We start from the raw sequence: 15,835 nt of genomic DNA, 5'->3' as shown, positions 1-15,835 counted from the left end.
TTGGTAACTATTTTAGTTTCATTCTGGCTATACTCGAAATAATAATTAAATACAGAAACTTTCGTGTATTTATGTTTGTCTCGTCCAACGTTAATTCTATATTAAGAAAGTGTCTTTAGTGATTGTGATGTGATTTAATATGATATAGAATTGTTCCTCTTCAGGCAGAAACGTAAGCAAATCTGTGCGTTGCTTGTAAGTACACATACGATAGAAAATATAAGTGCTTATAAAAACTACGTTTAACTTTGAATACTGTGTTGTGTTTCTTTTCTACTCAGCAAGCCCTGATGATTTGCAGATTCCCATGTTCCCGACTAAAGGAGTAGCGGACTAACTTTGTGATGACTGGTGTACAACCGGGGGGACGTTGCAACTACATCACTTAAATCTTCCTAGATATTTAATACATCTACTAGACTCGTTCTTGAACGGCAGAACTCTTATAGCTACAATACATTCAACAATTGCAAACCAACAGCGATGGATATAACTGCAGGGGACGCGTAAGGATAAATTGTAGGGTAGATCGGCGGTAGCGTCGTCGCCTTGTAATCAAGGGGTCCCGGGTTCGATACCTGGTGGAGGCACATAGTGGTTCGGATCCCACTTTAAACTGTAGGTCTAGTCCAAATTAGCCTTACTGTGCATAAAGTGGACTTAAAACACCAAGTCAACAGTAGGGTAGATCGGGACAAGTTGAGACGGAGGCAAGTTGATACATTGCCATTTACGAGGGAACGCGTATGCGCTGAGTAATGTCCGTTAAACAGAAGACGCTGTCAGGCAGTCCCTATTGTCTGAGCGTGTGCATGGCTAACGAATAATTTTGTGCGCGAAGCTATCCGACCAAGTGTATTTTTCAGGGTGTAAAGTAACTTTTTTGGATGTTGTTTGAAGTCTCCTGGTGGGCTTACATGAACTGTGAATTATTTTGTCTTGGTGGATGTGTGTTGTGCCACTAAAAGGTAAGAAAACTCGGTTATTGTTGTTTGATTTTCTGTTGTCTGTAGTACGTTATAGTTGGTTAACCGAAATGGCGCCGGTTGGGGAAAGTTGATACGGCTGAATTGGGGCGGGTTGATACGGTGTATCAACTTACCTTGCTGCTTCTAATTATTTTTTTGTTTGTTTGTTTACAGAAAATGATCCGGCATTCGAGGAAAAATACCAATTGAAACATTTAAGAAAGCTTACGTCGATGTCAAGAATGGTACCTTGTCACTGAAAGAAGTCGCAAAGACATATGGGATCAACAAAATGACTCTTATGAGGTAAACCAAAGTAAGGATACCAAAATACGAATGGGTTACTCCAAACATCGTCAGGTCTTCATTGAGGATTTAGAATTTCAACTAAAGGAATACATTGTCCACTGTTGAAGGATATACTGTGGTTTGACGCCTAAAAACATCAGAGAGTTCGCATGTGAATTAGTAGTAGCTAACAAGGTGAAAATTCTTGACACTTGCATAAATAATAAAATTGCCTCGAATGAATGGTTTACTGAATACATGAGTCTAAGCCGCTTTAACCGACGCAACGTAGGCATATTTTTCAATAACTTAAGAGCTGTTCTGGAGAAGTATAAATTTGAGAGCAAAGATATTTGGAACACCTATGAAACAGGTATTCACACTGTTCAGCGCCCTGGGAAAATCGTTGCAGAAAAGGGTGTACGTCAAGCAGCCAAGGCAACGTCAGCAGAAAGGGGCATAATTGTAACACTTGCCTCTACCGTAAATGCGATTGGAAACTCCGTGCCCCAATGTTCATATTTCCAAGGGTCTATTTTAAAGATCACTTTATTCAGAGCGGACCCCATGATTGTATTGGAACTTCATATCCCGCAGGATGGATGACAGCGTCTTCATTTTTGCTATTTATAAAACACTTTCAGAGCCACGTGAAGGCAAGTAAAGATCACCCTCATCTATTTATACTGGACAATCATGATTCTCATTTGTCGATTGAAGTCTTGAATTTCTGCTAAGACAACGGGATCATTATGTTGTCATTTCCGCCTCATACTTCCCACAAACTCCAACCCCTGGACAGATCGGTTTATGGACCTTTTAAGAAGTTTTATTTTGCAGCAATTGACAGTTGGATGACCAGCAATCCAGGTCATTATATCAGGCTTTCAAGCGACGGGAATCATGCCATTCAATCCAGATACTTTTACTGAAGTAAATTATTTACCATGTTCCGTAACTGACAGACCAATGACCGAACAAAATGAGCAAGATCGTTTACCTGATGGAAGTAGAATCTCTGAAACCAACGTCTTGGGATTAGAAGCCACCCCTTACGCCATCAGTGACAATGAAGAATTGCATCGTGTGTCAGTAAGCCCAGAAGAGTTACGTCCGTACCCTAAGGCTGGAGAACGAAAGGCATATCGAAAAGGGAAACAATTCTTACAGACACACCAGTGAAGAACAGATTAGAAAATGAAGCTCGAACAAGAGTTAACAATAAATTATTAAGATCAGAAAGAGTTAAAAAAGATTGTGCCATTCTTTGAAAAAAGGTAAAAGGGAGTACGCAAATAATAGTAGTAAGAAAATAAATAATGGACCTCCCGGAAGAGAAACTCAAGGTCAAAAGAAGAAAATACCAAACAGGAAATATTTGAAGAATAATAATTCAAAGTCAGAAGATGAAGACAGCTTATGTCTAATGTGCCTCGAACCATTTTCAGCTTCTAAGCCTGGTGAAAAATGGAAACAATGCATTTCCTGCAGTAGATGGGCTCACTTGAAATACGGATACGATGGTTCTATGTATACCTGTGTTCACTGTAAATCAGATATGTGCATAACAGAAAAGATAGTGACTGACTGCATGTAGGCTATCCATCATGATACGATATTTTGTTCATGTTTGTATGCTTTTCCTGAATACTAAACTTTAATTCAAAATTACTTTCTTGTATTTTGTCTTATTTAATCAAACTATGTCACATCGTTATCAACGTACTTCAAATTAGTATCAACTTGCCCCATACCAGTATCAACTTGCCCCACGACGGGGCAAGTTGAGACGTTGCGTCCTGCGTTACTAATTATGTTCTCGTCAGCTTACAAATTATATCTGTGAAATTTTTATGTGCTTTTTATAAACGTAAAGAGTTAATCTATCGAGTAGTAACATGTTTTATTTTCATGCTAGCAACATAAAAAAGAAAAAAAATCAAACTCTCAAATTGTATCAACTTGCCCCGCTCTCCCCTATCGCCATTGCTGCAGCACGGTGCCCCAACCTACCAAAGGCCACTACAAAGTATCCAGAACAAGGTACTAAGAATAATCTTTGGCACTGATCGATACGTACCTAACATTCAAATAAGAGAAGCATTAGACCAAGAAACGCTATTTGAATTCATGCAACGCGAAAGGTTGAAATTCTGGGCACAACAACATCACCACCATAATCCGACCATAAGCAGATAAGGCAACAGAGAAGACAGACATGTGTAACTACAGACCAATAGCGAAACTGTCAGCTCCAGCTAAACTCTTTGAGCAAATAATTTATAATCATATTTACTCGCATGTCAAACCTATCCTTTCTTCGCAACAGCATGGATTTCTACAAAACAGTTCAACTGTGACTAATCTCGTCGAATTAATAACTTACGTTGCGTCAACTATTGACGATAAAGGACAAGTCAATGTTATATATACGGACTTCTCAAAGGCCTTCTACACGGTACACTGTCGTATACCAATTAAACATATACGCCGGACTTGATCTGCGTCAGCAGTGAACGCCAGACCTGGTTATTGAACGTTGTTTGTCATCAGTCTGTGTATTGTTCCTATCATGTATGTCTCAATATCATAGCCGTTCTCCGTGACGAGACTTCTTTCATTTATACCAATATGTAAGTAGTTGTACTTTTTCTGTTACTGTGTTCCTGAATTATACACTTTTGTTTGTGTTACAAATTCTGTCTTATTCTTAACTCCATTTCTTGGATTATTGAAGAACTGAAAGAACCCGAAACTCTACATACACCACGATACTTTAATTCAGAAACTAGCCTACATCTGCCTCTCCACGCAACTTATAAAACTACTTGCTTCATATTTACAGAATAGACAACAATATGTCATGCACCAAGGACTAAGGTTCTCCTATTACATAGCCAGCTCCGGTGTCCACCAAGGTTCGAACCTAGGTTCCCTGTACTTGATTTTTATTAAGGATTTACCCAACGCACTAAAAAAAACTCTCAAAGTTCATCTTTGCTGACGATGTCAAAATTTTCAAACACATTAAAAGCGATCACGACTGCACGAATCTACAAGACGAACTTAACGAAGTATTTGAATAGTTCAAGAACAACAAGGTTAATCTCAATCTCAAGAAATGTAAAGTAGTATCTTTCACACGTAACAAACGCCCCATTCAATACTCATATAGCATTTCCGATGTAGAAATCCTAAGACAGAATCCTGTAACTGATCTTGGAGTCACATTTGACAAAGCTTTAAATTTCCGGACACACACTACGCGCATCCTCGGTGAAGCACACAGGAACCTAGGATTTGTGATGAGAATGGGTAACCAGTTTAAGAAAAAAGAAAAATTTTAGCTACTTTACTATACTTTACTATACGTTTGTCCAGGGGCGGTTACTGATATTGTTGCCGTGTCGTGTTGCACAACGACCTGATATTTTACCATGATATTGCATGCTTTTTGTTAGTATTTTTTCATTGTTTTCCTATTAAATATATTGAAAATAAACAAATAATTTTACCCTTGATTGCTTCAAAAAAGCTAATTCCATTATAATCCGTTAAAAAAAAGGAAACAACCTGCGAGATTTCACAGTACCTATATGAGTAGACGTACAGGTCGACATTGCAGCGCCGAAGCAACAGCCTGATCTCTACAGCGAGGAGTATTGGAGCGAGGTTAAACGCCGTTGTTCCTATCCTCGTGCCTAAGCCAACTCCTCGTTGCAGAGACTGTGCAACAAAACAAGGTCACCCACAAGGCGCAGGCAGGGTAGAAGACTTCACGCCGGACCGGCAGGAAACACTGGAATGCTAATTCTTTTTACGCCGGTAGAGAGAAACAGCGTGCGAACAGTAGGCAAGGTCTTACTGTCCCCTGTCGTAGAGCATCAGACAAAATGCCCACGTTAGGCAAAGTATTTTAATAATACTGGAATACTTTAATAATAATGTTGCCCCCTCGAAAAACACCTGTTGAATTTGAAATTATCACATTCCTGCATCCCCATTATAATAATTAATGTAAATTATTATGACTGAAATCAAATTATACATGTGAAAATGTACTTTTAGGTTGACATTCGTTTTCTAAGGGGGAGATGTGGCTATCCTTGCCCCCCTTTCCAAACGTCCATGCCCCTATATTATTATATTTTCACCTAGAAATTTAGGATAGAGGAATCATATCGCAAACCATACTATACTCTTAAAGAAAATGAAGTATTTTCAAGCCGATGAAAGTTCAAAGCAACTACGGGGGAAGGAGGTGTAGTGGCGCAACCACAGGGGGCAGGGAACATTGTCCTCCAACCTTGGACGGAAATCAATTTTAGGGAGGCAAACATGGAAGTAAAGGAAAGCAACACTAGCAGAATCTAAGAGTAGCAGGACATACTGAAGATGGAATTAATTTTCACGTCTTTCTTGGATTATTTCCTCCAAACTGTCAAGAGCACCTGTAGGAGGGAGGAAGCTTATACAGCTGCAATTGCCCCGTCGATTTCAAATTTTATACAGATAAAAATACATTTCGTGAAAATTTTCTTGCTAGCTTCGCTCGCAATTTGTTTTCTGTAATGCATTGTAAATTACCAGGGAGAGATGTACTGCTGCTAAACAATTGAAGGGCTCCGTGGAAGAAGGAGCTAAGCCTCAAAAAGTTGTTTTCGAGATATTAACATTTGAAAGTTTGAAAAAATCCATAAATCTTAGTTTTGTTTGTATTGTCGTATTGTTGATTTCAAAAGCATGTCTGAAGTTTCCAGTTTACATGGACACATTCAAATGTGGTACAATTATTGCAAGGATAATTAAATTAGGTTTTTTTTTCAGTTCATTGTTTCCCATTGTTGGTTAGATCCTTATTGCATCACAATCTTCGGTGTCAGTTCTGTGGAATAACAACAAACAGGAATGCATGACCATTATATTGTGAACAAAAAAATATACATAAGAATGAAAAATCAAAGTTAATTTTGTAGGGAGAAAAAAATGACATACAAGTTTAATTCATATTCAGTGTCAGCCGAAATATTCTCAGCACTGACACCAAATAGTGGCATATGAATGCAGGTAGCACAAACTATTCTGAATTCAACTGATCTAGACCATCCTAATGTATCAGTCATCAAGTCCATCCAGAATTTCTGCATTATCCTCGGCAGATACTTCCGTCGGAACAAGGCTGAGATAAACATTATGGTATATTGGAGGGATCCATTCCAACAGGGACATTATGTCTGAATATTTCCGGACATCTATGGGAATCTGTTCCTTGTACTTGCATGGCAAATCACTTAGGGGTACCTCTGGCAGTGGACGGCCTCTTTTCTTTAGGGTGCACCTAGCCCATACTGGCGCTTCTTTCTGGTATGAATAACTCTCATGTAGAATATGGCGAGTAGCGGATTCAATCATGAACACCGCAGCCTCTTTAAACTTGAGGGGCTCCTTACCATCTGTGGTGGTTTTCTTGGTAATTGATGCCACAAGTGGTGTGAGATCCTTGAAGTCGGTTTGCTGCATGCGTGTTACATGAAATTTCTTCTTTCTGTTTGCACTGCTGATCATATCTGCCCATTCATCTGTTGTATATTGTATATTATAGGAAAATGTGAATGACCTCCTGGAAGATTGTCACTTTGTGTAGGAACGTTTCGTATTCTGAATTCTAATATTTTGCATGAGGTATGTGTTCTGTGTTGCATAATCAGCCAAGTCCTAGAATGTGTGAAAAATGAACTCTGCATCCCCCTTAATTTTGTTCCAGCATTTCTTTGGACAAGTACATGGCTCACCTATCTTCCTGGCTGGAAGAACATCCTTTGTGTGCCCGGATGTGTACTGCTCCCCTTTATTTCTTCTTCTCTTACGTTTCACTCTCTCCCAGTTATCTTGGTCGCATCGTCTCTTTCTGGCTGGAGGATGTTTCACAGGAGATCGCTCTGTCGTCCTTGTGATGTGAAGGTCATTCTGAAATGGATCAGAGTAACAAATTTATTTGAAAATGTAAACTAGGACTAAGCAATAACAGTCCAATCCACTCGACAAACAGAAATTTCCGAAACACATCATTTTTGCAAATGACAAAACAATTCTGATTATTTATCTTTACGTTATTTCTACAATACCTTTCCTATTGATTGACTGATTGATTTGTTGTTTTAAGTCTACTTTATGCACAGTAAGTCTAATCGGGACTGGACCTACAGTTTAAAGTGGAATCCGAACCACTATGTTCCTCCACCGGGAATTACACCCGGGACCCCTTGATTACAAGGCGATGACGCTACCACTGTACCATCCGGGAGGCCACCTTTCCTATTCTATACGATTTATCGCAATGTCCTTGATGGTACGTTGTCAGAATTTGTCATTATTAGGGCACCATGTACGTGTGTCATGTCGATTTTTTCGTGATTAATCTTTTCAGCAATATGGTGCTAACCTACATTCATTATGTTAGCTGCAGTTGTCATCAGTCATGATTTTACTGTACCAACTTGCAAGAGGCCTGATGAATGCACAGTGAGCTGATTTGCGCATTAACATGCACATCACGACGCACACTTACCAACCGTTTTCACCGTGCCCAAGTCTGAGACAATAAGGTGTTAACTAACATTTTCAAAATATACCAAAAATAGAAACTTCTTTCTTACCTCAGAGTCGGTCCTTTCGATGCTCGACACTCCACACACATAGTCTGGGTCATCAAAGCTGTTGTCACCGCACAGAGGGCCATTTTCCTATCAGAATCACAAATATATGAGGAGGTGCTCTGCAGATCTTCCTCGTTATCCGACATTTTCCTGTGGCTTGACACCTTGTTGCACAGAACTTTCCGTTCGTACGTTCCTTTCGAAGAAGGGTACCATGTGATTGCGCGCGAATGTGACAGCACGAGCGCCATCTCTTGGTGAATGCAGCAGACGTTCATGCTGCACGTACTGCACGGTGTATCTCAATTTTGACAGAAGTGAGGGTTAGCTCCTTATTGTACCGAGCCCTTCAATTGTTTGCAGAAAAAGGATCGCGCACATTTGAGAGACAATTTATGTGATTTTTACTGTTGGTTAGTGGGGGTATATATACACACCCCCATCAATGCAATAAAACTTAAACAGTGTGATAAAATTAATTTTTCTTTCCCGACTGAATTTTCATCAAGGCTTTTGCCCCCCCCCCCCCCCAATCAGAGGGTCTGCGCACGCCTATGCCAACAACAAAAGGCAGAATAACGCTATTTCATCTGCTGATCAAGACAATGCTGACATATGCATGCATAGTGTGGCAACATAGTGCTCCTTCTTACCAGCGATGAGACCACTCGTCATTGGCATGACGAGTTAACGCTTGGCAATGCGAAAGGTACAAAATCACACTAAGGAACTAAACTACAGAAAAGGCAATGGTCACTCGTTGGGTTTTTTTGAACCGTTGAACCTGAATCATGGCTGGGTGTTAGGATAATTACCTGTCTATCTGAAGTATTAAGCTGAATCAAATAAGCGAAGTCCTCTGTAAGCTTCTCCAATACGTCGACCAAAGCGTCGTTCCACTTCTGACCTACTGCCTTGCTGACCACCTCTTCTCTCTCAACTCAATCCCAAAAGTCAGTCCCCTCTCAGCTTGTCTCACCTCTATATTACTAGGCCATCGAGCTCTTCCTCTATGCCGAATCGTGTTATTAATTGCCACCCTGCAAACCGCTGACTCTATAACCAGAACTATTACCTGTTTCCTGAATGCTCAGGAGGTTTGCATGGCACAACACAATGCATTGTAAACATGCCTCAGAGGCTTCAGACAACTGAGAAAAACAAGTGAATGCCCTGGTCAACGTGAAGCGTTCAGAGAGACTTAATAAAATAAACATATAATCTTAGGGATTGATACGATACTTTCTCTCTTTTCGAAACCTTTAAGATAAATATAACATAAGTGTATTTATTTAATTTTGTTTTCATTTCTCTGCCCTCAACGTACTTTGAGAAAATAATAAGGACATTGCACCTAATATTTTGCTATTTTCTTCGTGAACACTAACTGAGGGTTGTGCAACCATAAGTATGATTGATTTTATTCTGATTTTCTTGATTTCTAAGTAAGATGGAATTCGCTAAAACTACAGAAATCGCGTAGTGTGCAAAATTCGCGTTATTTGGAGATTTCATAGTGATATAAAAAAAAGTTTTTAGCACGTGTGGGTATGATTTCCATATATCAGAGGTTCCAAAATTCTTTCGTTTCACGGCGCCCTTGGTGTTTCAAGATTTTTCTGTAGACCTATCTAACACTTGCAACGCTCAATTAGTGTGGTAAGGTTGCTTTCCTTAAGTTAAAAAATGAACGCATATTTCAAATTCTGAAACATTTTATGTTTGAAAAGTACTAAATAAGCACATATTTGGAACAATCATATTCAATCATATTCATAACAATCACTGTCATGTGAATGAAAATATTGGAACATTTCGCGACGCCCCTGTAAGCCAGCCACTGCGCTCCAGTGCGTCAAACCACTGCCATGTATAAACACGTCCTTTCGGCGTTGTCGCTTTTACGAAAAAGTGAGGTCCTTACTCAAAGGATGTTGACCCTCAGACTTCTTCCATTTGACTCACCAACTTTGCAGAAGGTCAACGTAAATGACGTCAAGCCTACGTCTATTGAGATCAGAAAAGGTCGCTGGTAATGGTCTCTTGTGGTGCATCTGGAACAGTGAAAAACCTCAAACAGTCACCAGTTGTGCTCGGTAAGATACGCCTTCCGGTCTTCTGCACAACCTGGCGGACAAAAAGCGATAGCCATCCCATAACCTTCATGCTCCGTGTACGATGCATTGCAGGAACTATACTCCAACCACTGTAAGAACGAAGTTAATGTAAATAAAAACCACGTGACTTCTGAGATATATTCCCTTTCCTATTTATTGGTTCCCGTGTTAACCTGTAGCTGTACAGCTCCTACCACAACTTCAATTGTTGATTGATTGACTGATTTGGTGCTTTAAGTCCACTTTATGCACAGTAAGGACTGGACCTACAGTTTAAAGTGGGATCCGAACCACTATGAGCCTCCACCGGGTATCGAAGGCAAAGCGACGACGCTACCACTGCACCATCGGGGAGGCCACTCACACAACTTCAATTGTAGCAGCTGCTTAATCCCATGCACAAGGTTTCTTCACAGTTACTATTCGAAAAACCAATATGATTTCTTAAAAAAAAAATACATGTAGGGGAGACTGGGGCACTTTTAAAGAATATCTTGTTTTTATTATCTTATTGAAAACCACATGTTTAATATTGTAGAGCTACTGTTAGTTTACATGATCTTCGCATTCATACTGGTTACAGATGATAGCTCGAAATTTTTAGAGAACAGCCATATCTCGGCCTTTTCAAGTGACGACAGTGGCGGCGATTGGAGGGGGCTACTTTTTACCACATTTGCCCCCGCACTATACTAAACCTTATCTAACAAGGTAAAGCAACCCGTACTTGCCCCCAACCCACCCAGTTTTGGCACCTTGCCCCGCTAGTTTTGGGACCCAATCGCCGCCACTGAATACCGATATAATATTCTTCGTCGTAAATGACGTTAAACAGGCTGTGTTTCTTAAACATACCTAGTCGTGAATAGGGATGTGTCTTCCAAAATTGGCTGTCATCCGGTCGTTTTGTGCCACTAGTAACTTTCTCTCAAAAATATTCATCAGACCAACAAGTGGCTAGAGTCGATACCTTCGAAATACCTTCAGATTCAGTTTATGTACTAGCTGATAATCCTTCTGGAACCTCCAGGGAGTCCTGGGTTAGAATTACGGCCTGGACATGGATGTCATTTGTGAGTGTCCCTTCATCAATTTCATCATATCAGCACTCATCCTCATCTTAGAGAGTAGCCAACAGCGCCAGAAAAGCGAAGTAAAAATTAACCAACAATCAAATTTTCTGGAACCTCTATTCAAACACCTGTCGGTAATTTCAGACTCTGAAATAAGACTGCGGATGATTCGCAGGAAAACAAAATACTTCAGCAAGAACTCTAAACATTAGCTGTTGCTAGGCATGATGTAAATATATGATTAACTGCATCGAAAACTATACGAAATACAGGTAGAACGATTCCCCGTGTAACCGTGAGCTCATGGCAATGGGTAAAGTTTTACAGGTCTTTCGCAGACTCTATGCACGAGCTCGCCGCGTTTGCACGGGAATTGTCGTCTCTGATCATCATCATTTCATGTCATTTCGAGTATCTACCCTTCATAACCATTTGATGAGTTTTAAAATCCATCTTCGATTACTCCAATATGGCAGCCGCTTAACTCACTGACCTTCGCGAGTGTCCTCTCATCAATTTCATCTAATCATCATTCATTCTCATCGTCGCGATTAGCTAAAAATGGCGGAAAATCAACGCTATAGCTATAACAAAATGGTAAATTCAAATACATCTCTAAGCAAACCTTGTGCATGTCATTATGGAGACATATTTGAGAAAAGGATTTAGAAAGTAAACTTTTCAAGGCACAGTAATACTAATGCAGTAAAATTCGGAATATTTTATTCGTTAAATATCAATGTCAAAATTACAGATGAGCGATTCGAACATATCTTCCTTACCATTTAAAAAAGGAGAAGGGATATCCGAACAGTCCTAAAGGAAAACTATAGAGATAGGTCTCATAACCTGAAATAGAAAAATACATATATAAATAGAGTTTTAATAAACATAACTCGTCATTCTTTGTTCATCAGCAAGTCAATATATTCCCTAAAACTTATAATAATTTCACCATTTTTATTACAGAACAACACTACATTAAGATTGAGTAAAATATTGACTATAGAATATTTTTGTGAAATATTAGGTGTTATTTACAGATATTAAAACTACTCGACAATGATCAAAATAATTTTTTTTTATTTTATCTAAACATAGTTTACATTATAAAATGCATAACATCAACAGTTGGATAATTTCAATTCTGTAAACAAGAAAACTGTGCCACGAAAACAATTACTTAATTGTGGGTATGTTTACCGAGCAGTTCGGAGCTCTTATGATCTCTTTTGTTGATGTAGAAATGATACCTTACTGTAATAATTCTGTTTCTAACAAAAGAAAAAAAATATATACGGAGAAATTAATACTGTGTATATCAATTAACAATTTGTGTATTTTTCTACCCCATTGAAAATGAGTATGAATGAATAAAGTACGTATCTCTGAAAGGGACAAACAAGTGTAGTGAAGCCTACTTCTATCTCAAAATCCAAGTAAAAAAACGGGGAAGGAGTCTAAGGAATAGAGGAAAATTTTAACATAAATTCAGAGGGATATAATCTGATAAAATATAGTTAGAATTTATATACGTAGAGAAATATCATATTATTATAATATGTTACTTGAAACTTTATTCGCATTGGCCCAATTACTGCAAAAATAGCCGTAAATTTAGACGCGACTTAAGAAGGGCAAAGTAGTTTCTGTTCTCCCCATTTACCCAGAAGAGGATGCACACACATACAAAATATTATTTATGTCAATCATGCCCCCAAACCCCATCCCAGAAATATTTAAAGTCAGCACTATAGGTCATTAGATGTCAACTACACAGGTTCCCTTGATTTTTTTGTGATTTTCATGGATGAAAACAATATAAAAATTACCGATTTCTTTCAATAACAATATTTTGAATGTTTACCTCACAGGCGCATTACTCAATAGAAAGTAGAGAAATGGCGCGAATGCCTTATTTTATGTAAGAAAAATGTACTATACTCGAAAAGGAAAATATACAGTATCACTCAAAATATGTAAAAATATGGTACGTGAAATTCATATGTACCGGTATATCGTTCTTAACAGTGTGATATTTGTCTTGTCTACCGTTTTCGAAAAACATGTGTAATTGCATAACAATCAGTGCCCTGGTGATTAACACGTATTGAAAAAAGTACCGGCCGTATGAGGTAAGTACTTGTATATGGCTCCAAGATGAATGCTTCTCCTTTACTGTGCCATCACCTTATTTCTTTAATTAAAGTCTCACCGTAGGCAGGAATGATTTCGTAGCCGTAACTGAGAGCATACTGGAGACCTAATCCGTAGGAAACATCTCCCTTCAGCCGCTCGCTCTCATTCTTTGGTGCAGAGACGTTCAGTGCCTCGGTGAATGCTGTTGTGATGGAGACGTTCGTCGATGATTCAGGCCGGGAAGTAACGGCGGCCAAGAGGAGAGGTGCAACTATCAGCAACGGAACCTGAAAATTAAAAGTGTATTACTTTATATGAAACAATGTGTAGCATTTATATAAGGATAATAGTTTTGCATACCCTCACAAGTTATTTAACTACGTTCGCCTGTTTATTTAGGTCAATCTCACCTGTTTTCGCGAATGAAGAACTGATGTAAACAGCAATAACAAATGTGGATGATGATACATGGATACCTCTCCCAAACACAGGTGTATTTTGTCAATACGTGTAAAATAATATTATGTTAGCACATAAAATCCCCCTTGTGTAAGATAATTTCCGTATATCTATTTCTCAGTGAAAAAGTAAATTCTGGATTTGAATTGAACTGAAACTCACGTTTCTTGTTTTGCAGTAGGTATGTGGACTGGAATGGCTTCCTGCTTCATTATGAGGTTTGCCGACATATTTAATGCCACATCGTGTACTGTTAGGTTAAAAAATACAGGAAAGAAGTATGAAATTGGAAGCAAAATATATACAAAAATGTTCACTTCCCAAGTACTATATTACAAACCTGTGAGTAATCGAGCACTAACGTTAGAAGTTGAAAAACTTATCAAAAACGGGTTGAATTAAATGGCCAATTTTAAAGTTTAAATCCCTCAGTGCAACTCGGTATTAACACTAAAAGGATATTTTATATTTTTAAACAGTGGCGGCGATTGGGTTCCAAAACCGGGATGGGGGGGCAAGGTGCCAAAACTGGGGTCAAAGACAGTATATTTCCATTTGTAGATAAGATTTAGCATAGTGTGAGGGTAAAAGTGCCAAAGGGGCAACTGCCCCCTAGCCCCCCTAATCCCCGCCACTGTTTTTAAAATATCCTAAACTTGGGCAAAAACTGAGAAATTTCACCATATTTACGCTCCCTTCGTGAGAGCTAAGTACGCATATATTAAAAAGTCTCCAAATTGTTTTTTAATTGTTTTTCCTTAACTCAGTTCAATGCAAAGTATTCAATAAGAACCACTTCGCTGCAAAGGGTATGTATGTATGCCCATGATATAAATTTACGATCTTAATAAAAAAAAAACATCGAACAAAGAGGCAGAGCACTTGTAACGACATATTCCAAATATTTATGTGTAAGAAATAAACAAAACTTAAACTGCCGATCTGGATGTGAGTTACAGATGTTAACTCCGCCACTTCGGACCAGGTGTGAGCAATGACTTTAAAGCTATGGTTCCCATTTTCAATGATTGATTCATTCTGGAAAAATTAGGCCAGTTCACAATTCCCTCTTACAATATCCCAGACAACGGGAACGCAATCCAGTCAAAAATCTTTAACTTCAAACCAGGAATTTTAAACTGACGGAATATTTCAGAATTTATAAATGTAAATTATTTGATAATATATTCATAGCTAGGGACGCTGGTGTTAAACCATTCCCTCAAAGACATCACCAGGGTGTAAATGTAAACATTCGATTTTGTCAGCATTAGCACCGACTTTAAAAACTCATCATGGGGATGAGTGATGATATAAAGGGACACTAACAAAGAACACTCATGTCCAGGCCATGATTCGAACCCAGAACCCCTGGCGTCGTAGCGCGATGCGCTAACCACTCCGGCACGGGAGACGGTTCGACGTTGGGATAAAATGATTATTATGGAAGTACTATGTATTACAGCGGCATTTCGGCATTACAAGCTTTTGCTAACACAGTGCAGGGTAATTTGGTCGATATAAATAACTTCTTAAAATATAAACAAATACACGTCACTACTTACCATTTTGCCACGCATCATGCCTGGAAAGTTGAGAAGCATGAAATTACAAGTGCCACATTCGTCATGTTTCCGCATGTATATATAACCGTAAGATTAGCCGCATGCTTTGCTACAACACTCTGGTCGTTGATGGGATTTGTCATCTTGCTTTTTTAAGAAGTGTTTGGCCTGCTTCCCACAGTCACGCCTGGCGGATTCCTCGACATAGAATCCAGACTGCTTGGCTGCCTGGAAAGATTTGATTTTTTCCTAACTCCTCTCATTTGCATGGCCTTCGCATATATATATATATTTTTTTAGGGGAGAAGCAATAAGAATTTTTGAATTGTCTTGTTTGCGATGTTGATGGGTTTATGTTTGATTGCTGTGTGTTCGACATGGATAGTTTCTTCAGTGCGCTTTTTATAAACATAGGTAGTACATATGGAAACCGGCATTTTGCAAAATGGTTTTTCGTGTTTGATACACATGTTTTCTTAACTTATTTTGATATAATCTACAAAATGATGTACATGGTGGTCCATAAGTACGGAAACACCCGGCTAAAGTATTTTCGGGCGAAACAGAAAT

The 15,835-nt window shown here is 38.8% G+C and overlaps 1 protein-coding gene across 2 annotated transcripts; it reads right to left on the bottom strand.

Annotated features, from left to right (window-relative positions):
- Positions 1 to 10,041: 10,041 nt before the first annotated feature.
- Positions 10,042 to 15,452, bottom strand: LOC145988191 (uncharacterized). Of its 2 annotated transcripts, none has more exons than XM_083123032.1 (3): positions 15,266 to 15,452; positions 13,318 to 13,528; positions 10,042 to 10,118 (listed from the first exon to the last, which is right to left on the bottom strand). In XM_083123032.1, exons 1-3 carry the CDS (start codon positions 15,338 to 15,340, stop codon positions 10,105 to 10,107), a joined length of 300 nt encoding a protein of 99 aa, XP_082979158.1. In that variant the 5' UTR covers positions 15,341 to 15,452; the 3' UTR covers positions 10,042 to 10,104. The 2 variants fall into 2 exon arrangements, with proteins under 2 accessions (XP_082979158.1, XP_082979154.1); XM_083123028.1 differs by lacking the exon at positions 10,042 to 10,118 and adding an exon at positions 11,809 to 11,951.
- Between the last annotated feature and the right edge of the window lie 383 nt (positions 15,453 to 15,835).

The sequence above is a fragment of the Lepisma saccharinum genome, chromosome 1 (genome assembly GCF_977018435.1).
Source record: "Lepisma saccharinum chromosome 1, izLepSacc3.1, whole genome shotgun sequence".
Lineage (NCBI taxonomy): Eukaryota > Metazoa > Arthropoda > Insecta > Zygentoma > Lepismatidae > Lepisma > Lepisma saccharinum.
This window is presented reverse-complemented; position numbering and strand designations above follow the sequence as displayed.

Bases quoted from the DNA above. Each gene is read 5' to 3' on its own strand.
- LOC145988191 (XM_083123028.1), bottom strand. From the start codon at position 15,340: ATGCGGAAACATGACGAATGTGGCACTTGTAATTTCATGCTTCTCAAC. The intron at 13,529-15,265 runs GTAAGTAGTGAC...TTTAATTTTCAG, and splicing joins GCATGATGCGTGGCAAAATG to GTTCCGTTGCTGATAGTTGC. The intron at 11,952-13,317 runs GTGAGACTTTAA...TTTCTATTTCAG, and splicing joins CGAAATCATTCCTGCCTACG to GTTATGAGACCTATCTCTAT.